Consider the following 15,000-nt stretch of genomic DNA (forward strand, 5'->3'; position numbering starts at 1 on the left):
TCACTGAATACAAAAACGCTCACCAAAACCACTACATCAACATCTCTACCACCACTACTACTACAGCCACCATCACATAATCTCTAAGACCATTACTACTCGTACAATCACCACCACATCATCATCCCTACCACCACCACACCATCATCCCTCGCACCACTACCACAACTACCACAACATCATCATTCCTACCACAACTACTACTACAACCACCACCACATCATCATCCCTACCACTACTACAACTACAACCATCATTCCTACCACCACCACTACTACTACAACTACCACCACATCATCATTCCTACCACAGCTGCTACAACCACCACCACACAATCATCCATACTACTACTACAATCACTACCACATCATCCCCACCACTGCTTTTACTACAACCACCACCACATCATCATCCCTACTACAACCACCAAATGTTGTAATTACACTACTTCAACTTTTGAAATTCCACTGAGTTGTGTCAGAAATGGCTGCGAGACAAATTTTGGATCGTATCTCAGTAAATTTGAGTGAAATTCAAATTTATAGGTTATGGTCGCATGATGGGTCATCTTCACGATGAAAAATGTCCTCCTTTTTTGTGACCAGTCATTCTCACCCCTGATCTTTAAAGACCCGCCGTAGCTATGTCTCGCTCTCAACCGAGTCAAGCGTCTAGCGAACAGAACGCTAAGACCATTTCCACCCACCCTGACATTGATCACGCTCAATATCAAGACGAGATAGGGTACCAGTTTGCGAATCGACAGAAGAAATTTCCATTGAGGAAAAACGAGCTGTGCTAATAAAGTGAAACTAGACGTCTACTTTATTTCTTTTTTTTTCTTTCTTCTTTTTTGTTTGTTTGGGTTTTTTTTAAATATAGCACCAAACTTTACCAGACTTTAAGTTTATAGTGAAATGAAAGTATTACGATGGTGTCGTTATCGTTGTTGTTACTACTACTGCTGCTGCTGTTGTTGTTATAGTTGTTGTTGTTGTTATTGTTACTGCTAATGCTTTTGCTGTTGTTGTTGTTGTTGTTGTTGTTGTTGTTGTTCCTTGTGCTGTTGTTGCTGTTTTGTTGTTTTTGCTTTGTTGTTGTGTTGTTGTTGCTGTTGTTGTTGAAGTTGTTGATAGTGGTGGTGCTGCTGCTGCATGTGATGATACTGTTGTCACAACTACAGCAGCTTCAGCGTAGTGTAATAACGATGGTGGTGGTGATGCTATTGATAACGACGACGATGATGACACCAATTTTTACTCATAACACAGCATTGTTTCTACATTATAATTCATGACAGAAGAGCGTGGCCCATTCCTGTTGCGAACTGGCGAACGATTTCATTTTAACGATCCCATTCAAATATATGTACGCTCTGCCCTCCTCCCCTCTTACAACACACACACACACACACACACACACACACACACACACACAACCCATCACATTACTCCCCATTCCACACACAACCCCCAACCGCTTTAGTGTGTGCCATATCGATCGACAAGATTGATGCCAAGAATAGAGATCAGATAGATGTTGGGTGTATCCACACACGCATATATATATATATATACACACACACCGGCATAAATACGAGCGAACACACACATCGGCACACACACACACATCGGCACACACACACACACACACACACACACACACACAGAACTACAGACTCACACTGAGATCGATATCATTGTCACAGACGCCTGTGCTTGGAACTTGGTCGCCAGGTTGGCGGACTGAACGCCTCAGATTTGATGTTATTTACTTGTTTGTTCTTCAGTCCGACCGTTCCTTTATTTGTTTGTTTGTTTTTGCCTTTGCTTTTGTTTTCTATTTCATCGGTGAGAAAGTATTCAACATAAACCTTTCAGAAGATAAATGAACTCACAGAAAAAGTAAACGATCAAGCAGACGGACACACAAAAAAACAAAACAAAACAAACAAAAAAACAACAACAAAAAAACCCAAAAAACCAAACACACACACACACACACACACAAAAAATACCAAAAAAACAAACACACACAGAAATAAAACCCAAACAAACAGACTAATAGCTATGCATTAACCCAAACGAATATTATGAGTCGAAACGGAGCAAAATAATACTGTAAATAAAATTAGAAGAATAGCGAATAACTAGATAAATAAATAAATTAATTAATTTGTATATTTGTGTGTGTGCGTGTGTGTGCGCGCGCGCGTGAATAAATAAATAAATGAATGAATAAAGACAGTGATATATAAATAAATAGATAAAATAATATATTTATAAAGACAGAGGAAAGAGAACAAACCTGTATTTTAACCGCTTTCAAGTTGGAGACTTAATATAATAAGATTTAGTTAAAACTCTCTCTCTCTCTCTCTCTCTCTCTCTCTCTCTCTCTCTCTCTCTCTCTCTCTCTCTCTCTCTCTCTCTTTAATTTCTCATTCCTCCCTTCCTCCTCACTCTTTATTCATTTGTTTTGATCTTTGTTCATTTGATTTGATTTATCCTAATCTGTCCGGTCTATTAGTTGATGAGAACTCATGAATAGTCTCCGATAGATTGATGGCGATTTGATGGATCGATGACCTTTATCGCGCGTATTGTGCTCCAATAACGTGCATAACATCATTTATCCTATTATTATTATTGCGGGTGGTTGGATGGGAGCATCATCCTTGAATCATATACCTATGATGTTCGCATGGGTGTACGATCCGATAGTGATGTCGTTTCTTCTTCTCTTTAGTAGCCTATCCTGCTTCTTTGGTTTGTGATTGTATTTTTGACAGGGGATATTTTTTTTCCTGTAAATCTTCTGCCTGTTTGTTCTTGGTTATTTATAATTTAGCTTAAGATATCTTTAGGTTATGATTTTGATTTACATTTGTACTATTTTTGTTAGATTGCTTGTTTTTTTGTTTCAGCGGTCTCTCATATAACCTCAATTGTGTTGGAAGAGACCTAAAGCAACAAACAAAAAAAAATAAAATATTATTATTATTATTATTATTATTATTGTTATTATTATTATTATTATTATTATTATTATTATTATTATTATTATTATTATTATTATTATTATTATTATTATTATTATTATTATTATTATTATTATTATTATTATTATTATTATTATTATTATTATTAACGATGATCGTTAGGCAATGTCATGTCACAGAGTACCATTAGTCAACGAAAGAGCAGATGGTAGAGTGGTCAGTTACTTGCCTTTGATCCGAAGTTTGCGGGTTCTAATCCTGGTCATGACATCATTATATAATTATTAAGAACAAGTGGGATAACTTGCATTATAAAAGATTTTGACAAAATACTTGGACGCTGTTTCTTTTCTTTATTTCTTTATTTTTTTTTTTTTTTTTTTTTGGTGTTTAAAAAAATATATATTTATCAGATCTTATTTTAGTTGAAGAGAATTCATTTAAAGTTAAAACACCGACATTGTGTCTGGACTTTTTTTTTTTGAAGTGAGAGAAATTGAACATTTCCCCTATGATCTCGGTGTTTTGATGACTCTCACAATGGCCTTGATCTTTACCATAGCTATCTCTGTACTTTTAGACCATCTTAATGAGTAGGCCCTCCTGAGAGAGAGAGAGAGAGAGAGAGAGAGAGAGAGAGAGAGAGAGAGAGACAGAGAGAGAGAGAGAGGGGGGGGGAAAGAGTAGATGTATGTATGTTTGAGTGTGTGCTTGTGTATTGAGCATGCTTATATGTATGTATGTTTGTATGTATGTATGTATGTATGTATGTATGTATGTATGTATGTATGTATGTATGTATGTATGTATGTATGTATGTATGTTGTATGTATGTATGTATGTATGTATGTATGTATGTATGTATGTATGTATGTATGTATGTATGTATGTATGTATGTATGTATGTGGTGTGTGTGTGTGTGTATGTGTGTGTGTGTGTGTGTGTGAATTGCATTAATGCGCAATCATCATTTTTAAGTCACCATCCACACCACAGACTCACACCAGCATCGCCATCAGCAAATATTCACGTATCGATTGATTTCTGGTCTGGAAGCATCGACTGGCTGGCTTCCAGGAACTGGAACAGTAACAAGTCTGTGCCGTTCATCGGTTGGGGTAACAGTGGAGTGGGAGATCTATAGAGGACGGGGGAATTGGGGGTAGAGGGATTTAAGGGATGACGAGACCAGTCTGTGTGTGTGTGTGTGTGGGGGGGGGGGGGGGGGGGGGGGGGGGGGGGGGTGACGCGTAATCCTTCTTACAGTAACTCATTGTGACATTTATGAAGGAATAATTTAGGAAGTTTGGAGATGGGGCGAGTAAGAGGTCGGGCTGGAAGAAAAAAAAAAGGTGGGGGGGGGGGGTTACTACGGATGGTTTATTTTTGTGGTTGGTATGAGAAGTAGGGGAGGGCATCCGGGTCACCAAAAGGTCAACGATGCTTTAGGTTTTGAGAAGTCAGGTCATCGACGACTGAGAACTTCCCGACCTCCACTTAGTTCTCGATGCTTTTCTCGTCTCGAGAATCTTGGTCGTCGATGCTTCTCGTATTGAGTCCCGAGTCCCGAGTCTCGAGACTATACTGCGCGAGCGACGCACGCGTTACTAACAATGTGTACTATCTGCATTGTTCACCCCTCTCTCGTCGGCGATGATTCCAGCGAAGCTCGAGACTTTTTTGCGTCTCGATGCTTTTTTGAGTCTCGAGACTCAAAAAAGTCTCGAGAATCGCTCTAGTCATCGGTGCTTTCATTCAATACCTAGTCATTGGTATTGGGTATTGACGTTATATCATATTTTAAACAGCTAACAAAACACAAACGTCGTAAATAGATCAAATGGTTATAGGTATCAATGTTTTATTATTATACAAAGTGAATTTATTTAATGTATTTTAAGTTTTAATACAAAAAAGCCATCCAAAGCTCAGTTGAAGTGCTACTTCTCGGGAATTCCCGACTTTTCCTTGGTCATCGAGTTCGGGAAGTTTTGAGTGTTGGTGGCCGATGACTTGAGGTATCATCGAGACTTCCGCTCGACACTTATGAGAAGTAAGAAGAGTAGGCCAACAGGGTGTGCTGCTTAAAACAAGGTACCGAGAAACTCTTTGCCACCGCTCGAGAAACCGATTTCTCTGCTATTAACGGGTCTTTCAATTTTAACAGTATTTCCGACATACAGTGTACTTTCAAATTTTAACTACTTAATACGAAACACACCACTCCCACCATCGCCACTACCAACAACAACAACATTAACAACAAGGACAAAAACAACGATCATGCCCCAAAGCCGAAGCAGCAAGGTTGAATCACGTAAAGTATGCTGTACCCAGAATATATTGAGAATCACCAATGGACCGATTTAACGATTGATAAGGAATGTGAGGGCGGTGTCCAATTTTCCTTTCCTCCCAGTGATTCACGCTGCCAGGCAAACCAGTCTCCATATTGGATATCGGATATGCATCCATCACCCCGTTAAGCTTTATTCTCACTGGGTCATTGATTTTAGTATTCAATTGTACACTGACAAAACCGCCTGTTTTATTTTTGCTAGAAAAAATGTACGTCACATGGGATAGATCCATCTGAATAACTCAACTCGTCAAGAGGTTTTGAACCTGACACCTCAAAGAAATCGGAAGTTACAGATTTTGTGAGAATATTGAGGTCTTTTTAATCTCTCAATATAATGGAGGTTGTTGGCAAAATGGAAAAAAAATGTTTTGTCAGTATATGGCAATAACATTACTCTTTTAGAGAGAGAGAGAGAGAGAGAGAGAGAGAGAGAGAGAGAGAGAGAGAGAGAGAGAGAGAGAGAGAGGAGAGAGAGATGAGAAGAGAGAGAGAGAGAGAGAGAGAGAGAGAGAGAGAAAGAGAGAGAGAATGGGGGGGGTCAAGAGAGAGAGAATGGGGGGAGGGGTCGAGAGAGAGAGAGAGAGAGAGAGAGAGAGAGAGAGAGAGAGAGAGAGAGAGAGAGAGAGACCAAGACACCGTTCCTGACAATAGGGAGGGTACAGCGTCTATATAGAATATAGACATAAAAATGGGATGAGTCTGGTGGCGAGTCATGGCATTAGTCATCGGTGATCCTCATAATGAGTCATGCACTGATCCCTGGTCAATATTGTCGACATCGTCGTAATATTTTTTGTCACCGTAATCACCATCACCATCACAACCTTCCTCATCCTCGTACTCCAAATCCTACCTTTCTTCCTCATTATATTCTAAGTTATCATCAAAGTTGTGCATCTTTTAATTGGAATTTTCGGAACCTACGTGCATGTATTTGCAGGCCTGATAATCGAACGCACTCATAGACCTGCTTTAACATGATCGAAATGGACAGTGTTTGGTGTAATGACATCACTACAATGACAATGAGACAATTACAGTTATGGTCATCAGATTTTAAATTGAGAACGATAGTAGCCTATATTATTTTTATTTTAAACTCTTTTTTTCTCTCTATCTTTTTATTTCTTTTCTTTTTAATATATTTTTAAAAACGATATCGTTTTCTTTTCTTTTCTTTTTTTTCCGGACATTGCCACATGAGGCCACGTTACCGTCAAGAGAAAACATCGATTGAGGCAGGCGTTGCCGAGTGGGTACTATTTTGGAATGATAGTTGAATACCCGATATCTGAATCTGTTGTATGATAATATTACAACCTTGGTTACTAGGTTGTCCTAATGTGTGGATCATAGCAACCTAGAATGATGTGGCTCAGAAGATCTGTGGACGAGCACAGAATACTCACTGGCAAACAGGCTTGGTGCGACCTTGCATAAGAAGTTTTCAGGGTTGGGTCCCTTGACTTTCCTTGTCCGTCTGTGTATTTTATTATTATTATTATTATTATTATTATTATTATTATTATTATTATTATTATTATTATTATTATTATTATTATTATTATTATTATTATTATTATTATTATCATCATTATTATTATTATTATTATTATTATTTTATTATTATTATTATTATTATTATTATTATTATTATTATTATTATTATTATTATTATTATTATTATTATTATTTGTTACTGTTCTTCTTCTTCTTCTTCTTCTTCTTCTTCTTCTTCTTCTTCTTCTTCTTCTTCTTCTTCTTCTTCTTCTTCTTATTATTATTATTATTATTTGGAATATGATTATATATGGTAATAATATGGTTATGCATAAGCTCAAAATACCGGCCAAGTATGCTTGTTTTATGCGCATTTAATCTTGATCCGCTCATAATAAAACGAAACGCCCCATACTTTTTTTTAAAGACGTTATTTATAGCATTTGAGGTCATCACACATCCAGGACATAATGAGAAAGTAGGCTTTTGTCTGTGTTTAATCTCTTAAATAATGTTAATGGAGGCGGAAATAATTATTTTTGCATCGTTTTCTTGTGTGTCTTTTCAGAGTGAGGGTAATGCCTCGTTTCTGCGGGCAGCACGAGACGGCAACATAGACGAGGTTCTAGACTATCTCAAAGGGAGTACAGACATCAACACCAGCAATGCGGTAATTCTCTCTCTCTCTCTCTCTCTCTCTCTCTCTCTCTCTCTCTCTCTCTCTCTCTCTTCTCCTCTCTTCTCTCTTCTCTCCTCTCTCTCCCTCTCCCTTCTCTTCTTCCTCTCCCACCCCCCTCTCTCTCTCTCTCTCTCTCTCTCTCTCTCTCTCCCTCTCTCTCTCTCTCTCTCTCTCTCTCTCTCTCTCTCTCTCTCTCTCTCTCTCTTGTACTCAAAAAGCACGAGCACTTCAAAACGGATGAAGTGATAGATTTGAATGATAGTGAAAAGATTCTAAAAAGAAAGAAAATAAATTTGACACTTGAGAAAAAAGATATATTGTTTTGTCTCTATTTTTATTTTTTTAATTACTATTTTAATACATATTTCAAAAATGTTATTTAAATTATTATTTTGCATTGTGTTATTCTTGAGAAAGTGGAAAAAAAATAATACTACCAAAAAACAAAACAAAAACAAAAAACAAGAAGAAAATTGACCTAAAATGTTATCTTAAAAAGAACATAAACTATTTCTCTCATCATTGTACAGCACGGCCTGAACGCCCTTCACCTTGCCTCCAAGGAGGGACACATCAAGATCGTCAACGAGCTCATCAAGAGAGGGGCTGACGTGGATGCTGCCACAAAGGTAAAGGCTCCTGTCAACTTGTTTAGATCAATAAGTCTCAGGGTTATGAATCGCAGTCAATACGTTATTTATTTTAAAATTTTAAAAATAAAATTGAGCTTTATATAGGGCAATATCCACGTAATGTGCTCAAAGCGCTTTATTTATTTATCTTATTTATTTATTTAATTTATGGATGGATGGGAAAATGGGTGGGTGCAATGATGGATGGATCATTGAAGAGAGAGAAAGAAAGAGAGAGAGAGAGAGAGAGAGAGAGAGAGAGAGAGAGAGAGAGAGAGAGAGAGAGAGAGAGAGAGAGAGTTTGTGTATTTATTTACATCATCATCACCACCACCACCACCACCACCATCATCATATCATCATCATCATCATCACCATCATTTATTTGTTTATATACATTCATTTATTTTACAGAAAGGAAACACGTCCCTGCACATCGCCTCCCTCGCCGGTCACAATGACATTGTCCACACCTTGGTGGAGAATGGAGCACAAGTCAACCTTCAAGCCTTGGTTAGTGGTCATTTCTACCCCTCCCCCCCCCCTCTCTCTCTCTCTCTCCTCTCTCTCTCTCTCTCTCCCCCCCCCCCCCCCCCCCCCCCCCCCCCCCCCCCCCCCCCCCCCCCCCCCCCCCCCCCCCCCCCCCCCCCCCCCCCCTTCCTACCCTCTGATGCTCTTTATTCGAGCACATCGACTAAAACTTCTTAATGATTATTTTGAAGGAAAGGAAGATGTGTTACTATCATCATCATCATTGCCTTTTTCCCCTGGGTCAGGGTATAGGCCACAGACAAACAGTTTCCATCCTTCTCTATCCTGAGCCAACTTTTTTATCTCATTCCAGGTCTTACCACTTCTCTGTATATCAGCTTCTTTAATTCTTCTCATGTTCCTCGTGGCCTTCCCTTGATCTTCTGCCCTGAGGGTTCCAGTCCAATACTTTCTTTGTTATAGTTGAGTCATTCTTTCTAAGCGTGTGTCCAATCCACTCCATCGTCTTCTTCCTATATCCTCTCCTACTGGTTTTGCTGTGTTCTTTTCCATACTTCTTCATTTTTTATTCTATCCATCCATTTTATTCTGAGTAGCTTACGCATGCACCTGTTTACAAAAATCTGTACCCTCCTTATACATGCCTGTGATGCGTTCCAAGTTTCACATCCATACAGTAGGACAGACTTCACGTTTGAGTTGAAAAGTCTTAGCTTTAGTTGAAGGGAGATATCTTTAGTTCTCCAAACTCTGTTCAAAGATGTGAATGCAGCCTGTGCCTTTCCTATTCGTGCTTTCACCTCTGCTTCCGTGCCTCCATCCTTGTCAATTATACTTCCGAGATAGCAGAAAGTGTCTATATCTTCGAGTTCCTGATCTTTTACTTTGATCTGCTCCTTTGACGCGTACCTATCCTCAGACCTTTGACTTTACAGGGTGTATTCTTAGACCAATTGATTCCGAGAGGCTGTTTATAATTGTGGTTTTTGCTTGCATCTGGTCCTGGGTGTGGGACAAAAGAGCCAGATCATCTGCAAAATCCAGATCATCCAACTGTGTCCAGGGGTCCACTGTATCCCATTTCTTCTCCCTTTGGAGGTTTCCTTCATTAGCCAATCAATGGCAAGGATGAACAGGAATGGAGAGAGCAAGCATCCCTGCTTGACACCAGTCTTAATTTCAAAGCTGTCAGTCAGCTGATCTTCATGTACAACCCTGCAACTTGATCCTTCATACATTTTCCTTAATGAGGTTTACTATCTTTTCAGGGAGTCCATAATGTGCCAGAATTTTCCACAATGTTGCTCTGTCAATTACTGTCGAAAGCCTTCTCGTAATCCAGAAAGTTGACAATAAGAGGAGAGTTCCATTCTATAGACTGTTCCACTATGACTCGCAGAGAGGCAATCTGGTCGGTGGTTGAACGGTTTTTCCGAAAACCTGCCTGTTCGTCCCGCAGTTTAGCATCTGTTGCATTCTTAATTCTCTCTAAAATAATACGGTTGAAAACCTTTCCTGGGATAGAAAGAAGAGTGATGCCTCGATAATTATTACAATTACTGAGGTCCCCTTTCTTTGGAAGCTTGATAAGATGTCCTTCCTTCCAATCCTTTGGGAATATCCCGTCATTCCAGATTCTCTCAAATAGTGGGTGCAGGGCCTCAGCATTTCTTTCCGCATCAACTTTTAGAGCCTCCGGTGGAATCTGGTCTGGTCCAGCAGCTTTCCCCCTTTTCATCTTGTTAATGGCACCCACAATCTCTGCTATCGATGGTGGATCACAGCTAATTGGTAGCTCATTCCTTGCAGGCAAAATTTCTGGCTGGTTGTCTGGTGGTGGTCTGTTCAGAAGGCAGTTGAAATGTTCCCTCCATCGTTCAGATTGAGCCTCTTTTCCAAAAATAGTTTTCCCATCTTTGTCTTTGACTGGTACCTCTGGTTTCCCATATTTTCCAGCAAGTGACTTGGTAGTTTGATAAAGGATCTCATGTGTCCCCAGTCGCTGCTGCTTCTGCTTTCTCTGCAAGTCTGTTCATGAATGCTTCCTTGTCTTTCTTCACAGATCTTTTGACTTCCTTAGCTATGGCTCGATACTGCTTGTGCATCCAGTCTTGAAGCCCTTGTTCGGCTTGCATTCACTTGTTCCTTCCTTGTTCTCCTCTTTTCAATAAGGTCCAAGGTGGTTGGACTTATCCATTCTTTATGTTCCGATTTCTTTACCCCCAATACCTCGTGGCAAGTTGTTATGTAAACTTCCTTGATCTTTGCCCAATGTGACTCTACATCTATGTCCTCCTCGAGCTCAGTAAGAGGTTGGAATCTATTACTCAATTGTAGTTTGAATTCTCATTCTTTTCCCCATCAAGTGCATTCACCTCGAATTTTCTTCTTGTATGTGATCTGGCCCCGTGTTTTCTGAGTCGGAGCTTAAGCTTTGCCAATAGCAGGTGGTGGTTGATCCAACATCTGCCCCTCTCCGCACTGTCACATCTTCCAATGAACGTCTGAATCTACGAGAGATACAAAAATGATCATCTGATTCTCTGTCACACCATCTGGTGAGACCCAAGTTGCTTTGTGGATCCTCTTATGGGGGAACACTGATCCTCCAATCACCAAACTGTTGAATGCACAGAAATTTGCAAATCTCTCACCATTATCATTCATTTCTCCCATGCCATGACGTCCATGATACCTTCATAGCCTACGTTATCCTGTCCCACTTTTGCATTAGCATCTCCCATCAATATGTTGATGTCTTTCCTTGGCAACTTGTCAATGACTTGTTGTAGCAGACCATAAAATGTATCTTTGTCCTCATCTGTTGCATCATTTGTTGGGGCATAGATCTGTACAATGTTCATGCTGATCTTCTTACTCCGTGTTGTAAAGGACGCATGATGATCCTTTCTCCGCATTGTTCCCATCCTCTCAGTGACTTCTGGGCAAACTTGCTTAGAATTATTCCTACTCCCTGTGTATGAATCCCGTCCCCTCTCCCTGAATATAAAATCTTCTCCCCAGACTTGAGGTGTTTCTGTCCGGATTGTATCCAGTGGGTTTTTGCTTACTCCAAGTATATGCAGCCTGTATCTTCTCATCTCAGTCACAACTTGAGAGCTTTTTCCTGCTTCATACATGGTGCGAACGTTCCACGACGCAATTCGAAGCTGCTTGTTTGGCGAAGACGTCATCGGGTCAGCAGAGTCCTTTCGGCTTTGTCTGTTGTCCTTCATAAATTCTGTAATTCCAGAAACTCTTCGGTCGCCCAAGCTAAAAAAAGGATTTGGTTTGTCTGTCTGTGTTTCTGTAACGGTTTGAGTTTACTATACAATTCACTTATTAGTCCACGAGTTACTCTTTACTGGATGTAATTTACGTATTTATAAAGTCAGTTTTAAGGAAGATGGTTATCAGTCATTGCACATTGTCAAAACGATTGGAAAGATTACAGTATAGTGTATTTGTCCTGAAATCAATCTTTTCCCCATTTTCCTTTGTTATTGCACCTTTTCATCTATCCCATTACAGGCTGGCTTCACACCCCTGTACATGGCATCCCAAGAAGGCAAAGTTGAGGTGGTCAAATTCCTCCTCTCAAGCGGGGCCAACCAAGGACTCTCTACGGAGGTGAGTTTAAAAAAAAAAAAAGAAAGAAAAAGAGTTCGTTGCTGACATTGTCCCCCTAATTGCGGCTTTGTGGTCTTCTGGTATGACACACACCTTTGGTCTGCTAGGTCCCCTGTTCCATCCCACTCGGAAAGGAGGGAGGGGGAGGGAGAAGAAAAATTTGAGTCCTTGGAAAAGGCTCATTACATATATTCTCTTACAACACGTAGATGTAAAATGAGTAGTAGGCTGGTAAGTGTTGCCTCTGTCCTAATTTTATTATTATTATTTTTTCAATAATGCCTTACAAGTGTCATGTCTCGTCCTACATGTTGATTATTGCTGTTTGCTTGGGACTCCCTGTAAAGTGCTTTCGGCATGTTTAGTGGATATTGCTTGATGGGGTGCTAATCTAGTTTAATATTTAAAATCACTCAGCCACCCAATCACTACTGGAGGTTAACAGAGGGGAATGCCCCCCACCCCCAGCTAACTTACAAATAAAGTCACATTAACAAAGGGACCAACCCCGTCTAAAATCGATTAAATACCACATTTATGTGTTGTATCTATGCTTCATTTTCTATCTTTTTGTTTTACTTCTCAGGATGGATTCACACCTCTGGCAGTGGCCCTACAGCAAGGCCATGAGAGGGTGGTTACTGTCCTCCTGGAGCATGACGCCAAGGGTAAAGTCAGACTGCCCGCTCTGCACATTGCTGCCAAGAAGGATGATGTCAAGTCAGCTGCTCTCCTGCTGCAAAACGAACAGAACAGCACTGAACTGCAGAATAAGGTGAGGACAAATTCAGAGGTTGTAGATTTTTTAAAAACTTGAAAATAATGTTGATAAAATATCTCAAACCATAGTCAAAATCCTTCAGAGCCAAAAAGCCCATGGAACCAGAGTTTAATCATTTCTGTCATTAGTGGACAGTAACAATTCTTTACACCCTTTGGACAAGACGTCAGCCTGTCACAATGTACTTTCTGCCAGATCTAACATTTGATACCTAATGCTGAAAAGTTTCAGAAAAAAAATAATCTTGATTGCACTGTGGAACAATGTCTGTCTCTTCGCTTGTGATGCTAGTGTTCTGCTTGCCATGGCACCATTAGATCCCATCACCTAGGCATTCCATGAAGGAATATGCATAAACAAGATGTCAGATATCAACAGGAATCATTCATGTTTTAGCTAAGTAAAGACAATTATAATCTGACATTGTTACCAAAGACCTGCTTCTAATCACTATACATGAATTTTATATTTTCATTTGTGGGGGTTGGGGGGGGGGGGGGGGGGGGTTGACTATATTACTTTTATTATTCATCTGTAGATTAGGAATTTTGAAAAAAAGAAAAAGAAAATTGGTGAAGATATTATTTTAATTAAAAATTTAACACTTGACAAAATTGAACAAGTCACCATATATTACAAAGCAATTGAAAATGATTTTGAAATGGATTATATGAATGAGGATTAAAACAATGTGTTTTGGTTGATGCAGATTTTAATTTTCTTTTTTTTTTTTTTTTTTGGTTTATTAATCTATTTAGAATTTTTTAGGGTTTTTTTTCCTTTGGGGGGGGGGGGGGGGGGGGGGGGGGGGGGGGGTGTACAGATTTTTATTTGGTCCAGTGGCAGATCTGCATAATATAGTAGAGAATTTGTCCTTTAAATTGAAATAAATCGAAATTGGCTATACTTAGAACACATGGATTGATTCAGAAAAATATCATCCGGTATTTTATGAAACTAGAGGTGGAACCAACCCACCAATCTGCTTATCTATTTATCTGTCAATCTACCTATATACCTTCCTCAATCTTTATACATATACTTATCACACTCTTTCTCCTTACTGCACCGGCCACCAGGGAGGACTAGTCAACGATACAACCAAGGTTTGTCATTGCCACCACAACCCTCTGTCTTGCGGGTGGTTTGAATGTTTCATGTTTCTTGTTGATTATTTTACATACAAATACACCTGTGTTTGTAGTTTGACCAGTTCAGTTTGCTTTTCCAAAGGATGGTCTCATCTTTTAATTTCTATCCTATTTTTATTTTAATGTTTTATATTTTTCCTCAACTTTTTATTCATGTTGTACATAGACTCATCCCCTCATCCCCCCTTTTCTTGGTCAGATGAATTTTACATTAAAATATTGATTGATTGAGATGAGTGAAACTTGTCACCAAATCTCAAACCTGGGTCTCCTTTGAGTCTCCAGTCTGAAGCTTTTCATTTAGCTGGATACGCTCTCATTCCATCCATATTTTCTTTAAACATTCTCTGGCACAAATGAAAAAAAAAGAAAATATTGTTTTGTTATTGTGCTGCGGTGGACCGCTATCCATTATAGTGAAATACATTATAAGGTAATCCTTCCTTTAAAAAGAAAAAGGTTGTGTACTTTTTGGGGAAAAAAAAGCGTTTTTATTCCATTATCATCATCATCATCATCATGTTTCTATAAGTTGTTTGATGGCAGTTTTAATTTTTGAAACAAAGGCTACCTTATCCGGTCCACTGTAGCTATAATTTATTGTTTGATTTTTTTATAACAAATGCTTTAATTAATTTATTTTCTCAAAGTTAGAAGTTTAGATTGTCAATGTTCTTTATTTTGCTATTACAAGTTGATTTATTTATAATTTTGTTTTGCTTTTGGACCTATTCCCTTCCTGAATTATAAATGTTCATTTTTAATTTTTTT

At 39.0% G+C, this 15,000-nt stretch overlaps 1 protein-coding gene across 50 annotated transcripts in view; it reads left to right on the forward strand.

Moving 5' to 3' along the window:
• Positions 1-15,000, forward strand: part of LOC144972476 (uncharacterized) — a 309,958-nt gene that overhangs the window by 99,735 nt on the left and 195,223 nt on the right. For 34 of the 50 annotated variants that reach the window (XM_078913731.1, XM_078913721.1, XM_078913724.1 and 31 more), the window contains exons 2-7: positions 7,433-7,534; positions 8,074-8,172; positions 8,590-8,688; positions 12,199-12,297; positions 12,884-13,072; positions 14,158-14,184. In XM_078913731.1, coding sequence (XP_078769857.1) covers positions 7,433-7,534; positions 8,074-8,172; positions 8,590-8,688; positions 12,199-12,297; positions 12,884-13,072; positions 14,158-14,184 — 615 coding nt within the window. The remainder of the gene's footprint in view (positions 1-7,432; positions 7,535-8,073; positions 8,173-8,589; positions 8,689-12,198; positions 12,298-12,883; positions 13,073-14,157; positions 14,185-15,000) is intronic. The other 16 variants (XM_078913688.1, XM_078913690.1, XM_078913728.1 and 13 more) reach the window with 1 other exon arrangement.

Source organism: Berghia stephanieae, chromosome 5 (assembly GCF_034508935.2).
Source record: "Berghia stephanieae isolate SIO BIC M18660-M18661 chromosome 5, UCSD_Bste_1.3, whole genome shotgun sequence".
Lineage (NCBI taxonomy): Eukaryota > Metazoa > Mollusca > Gastropoda > Nudibranchia > Aeolidiidae > Berghia > Berghia stephanieae.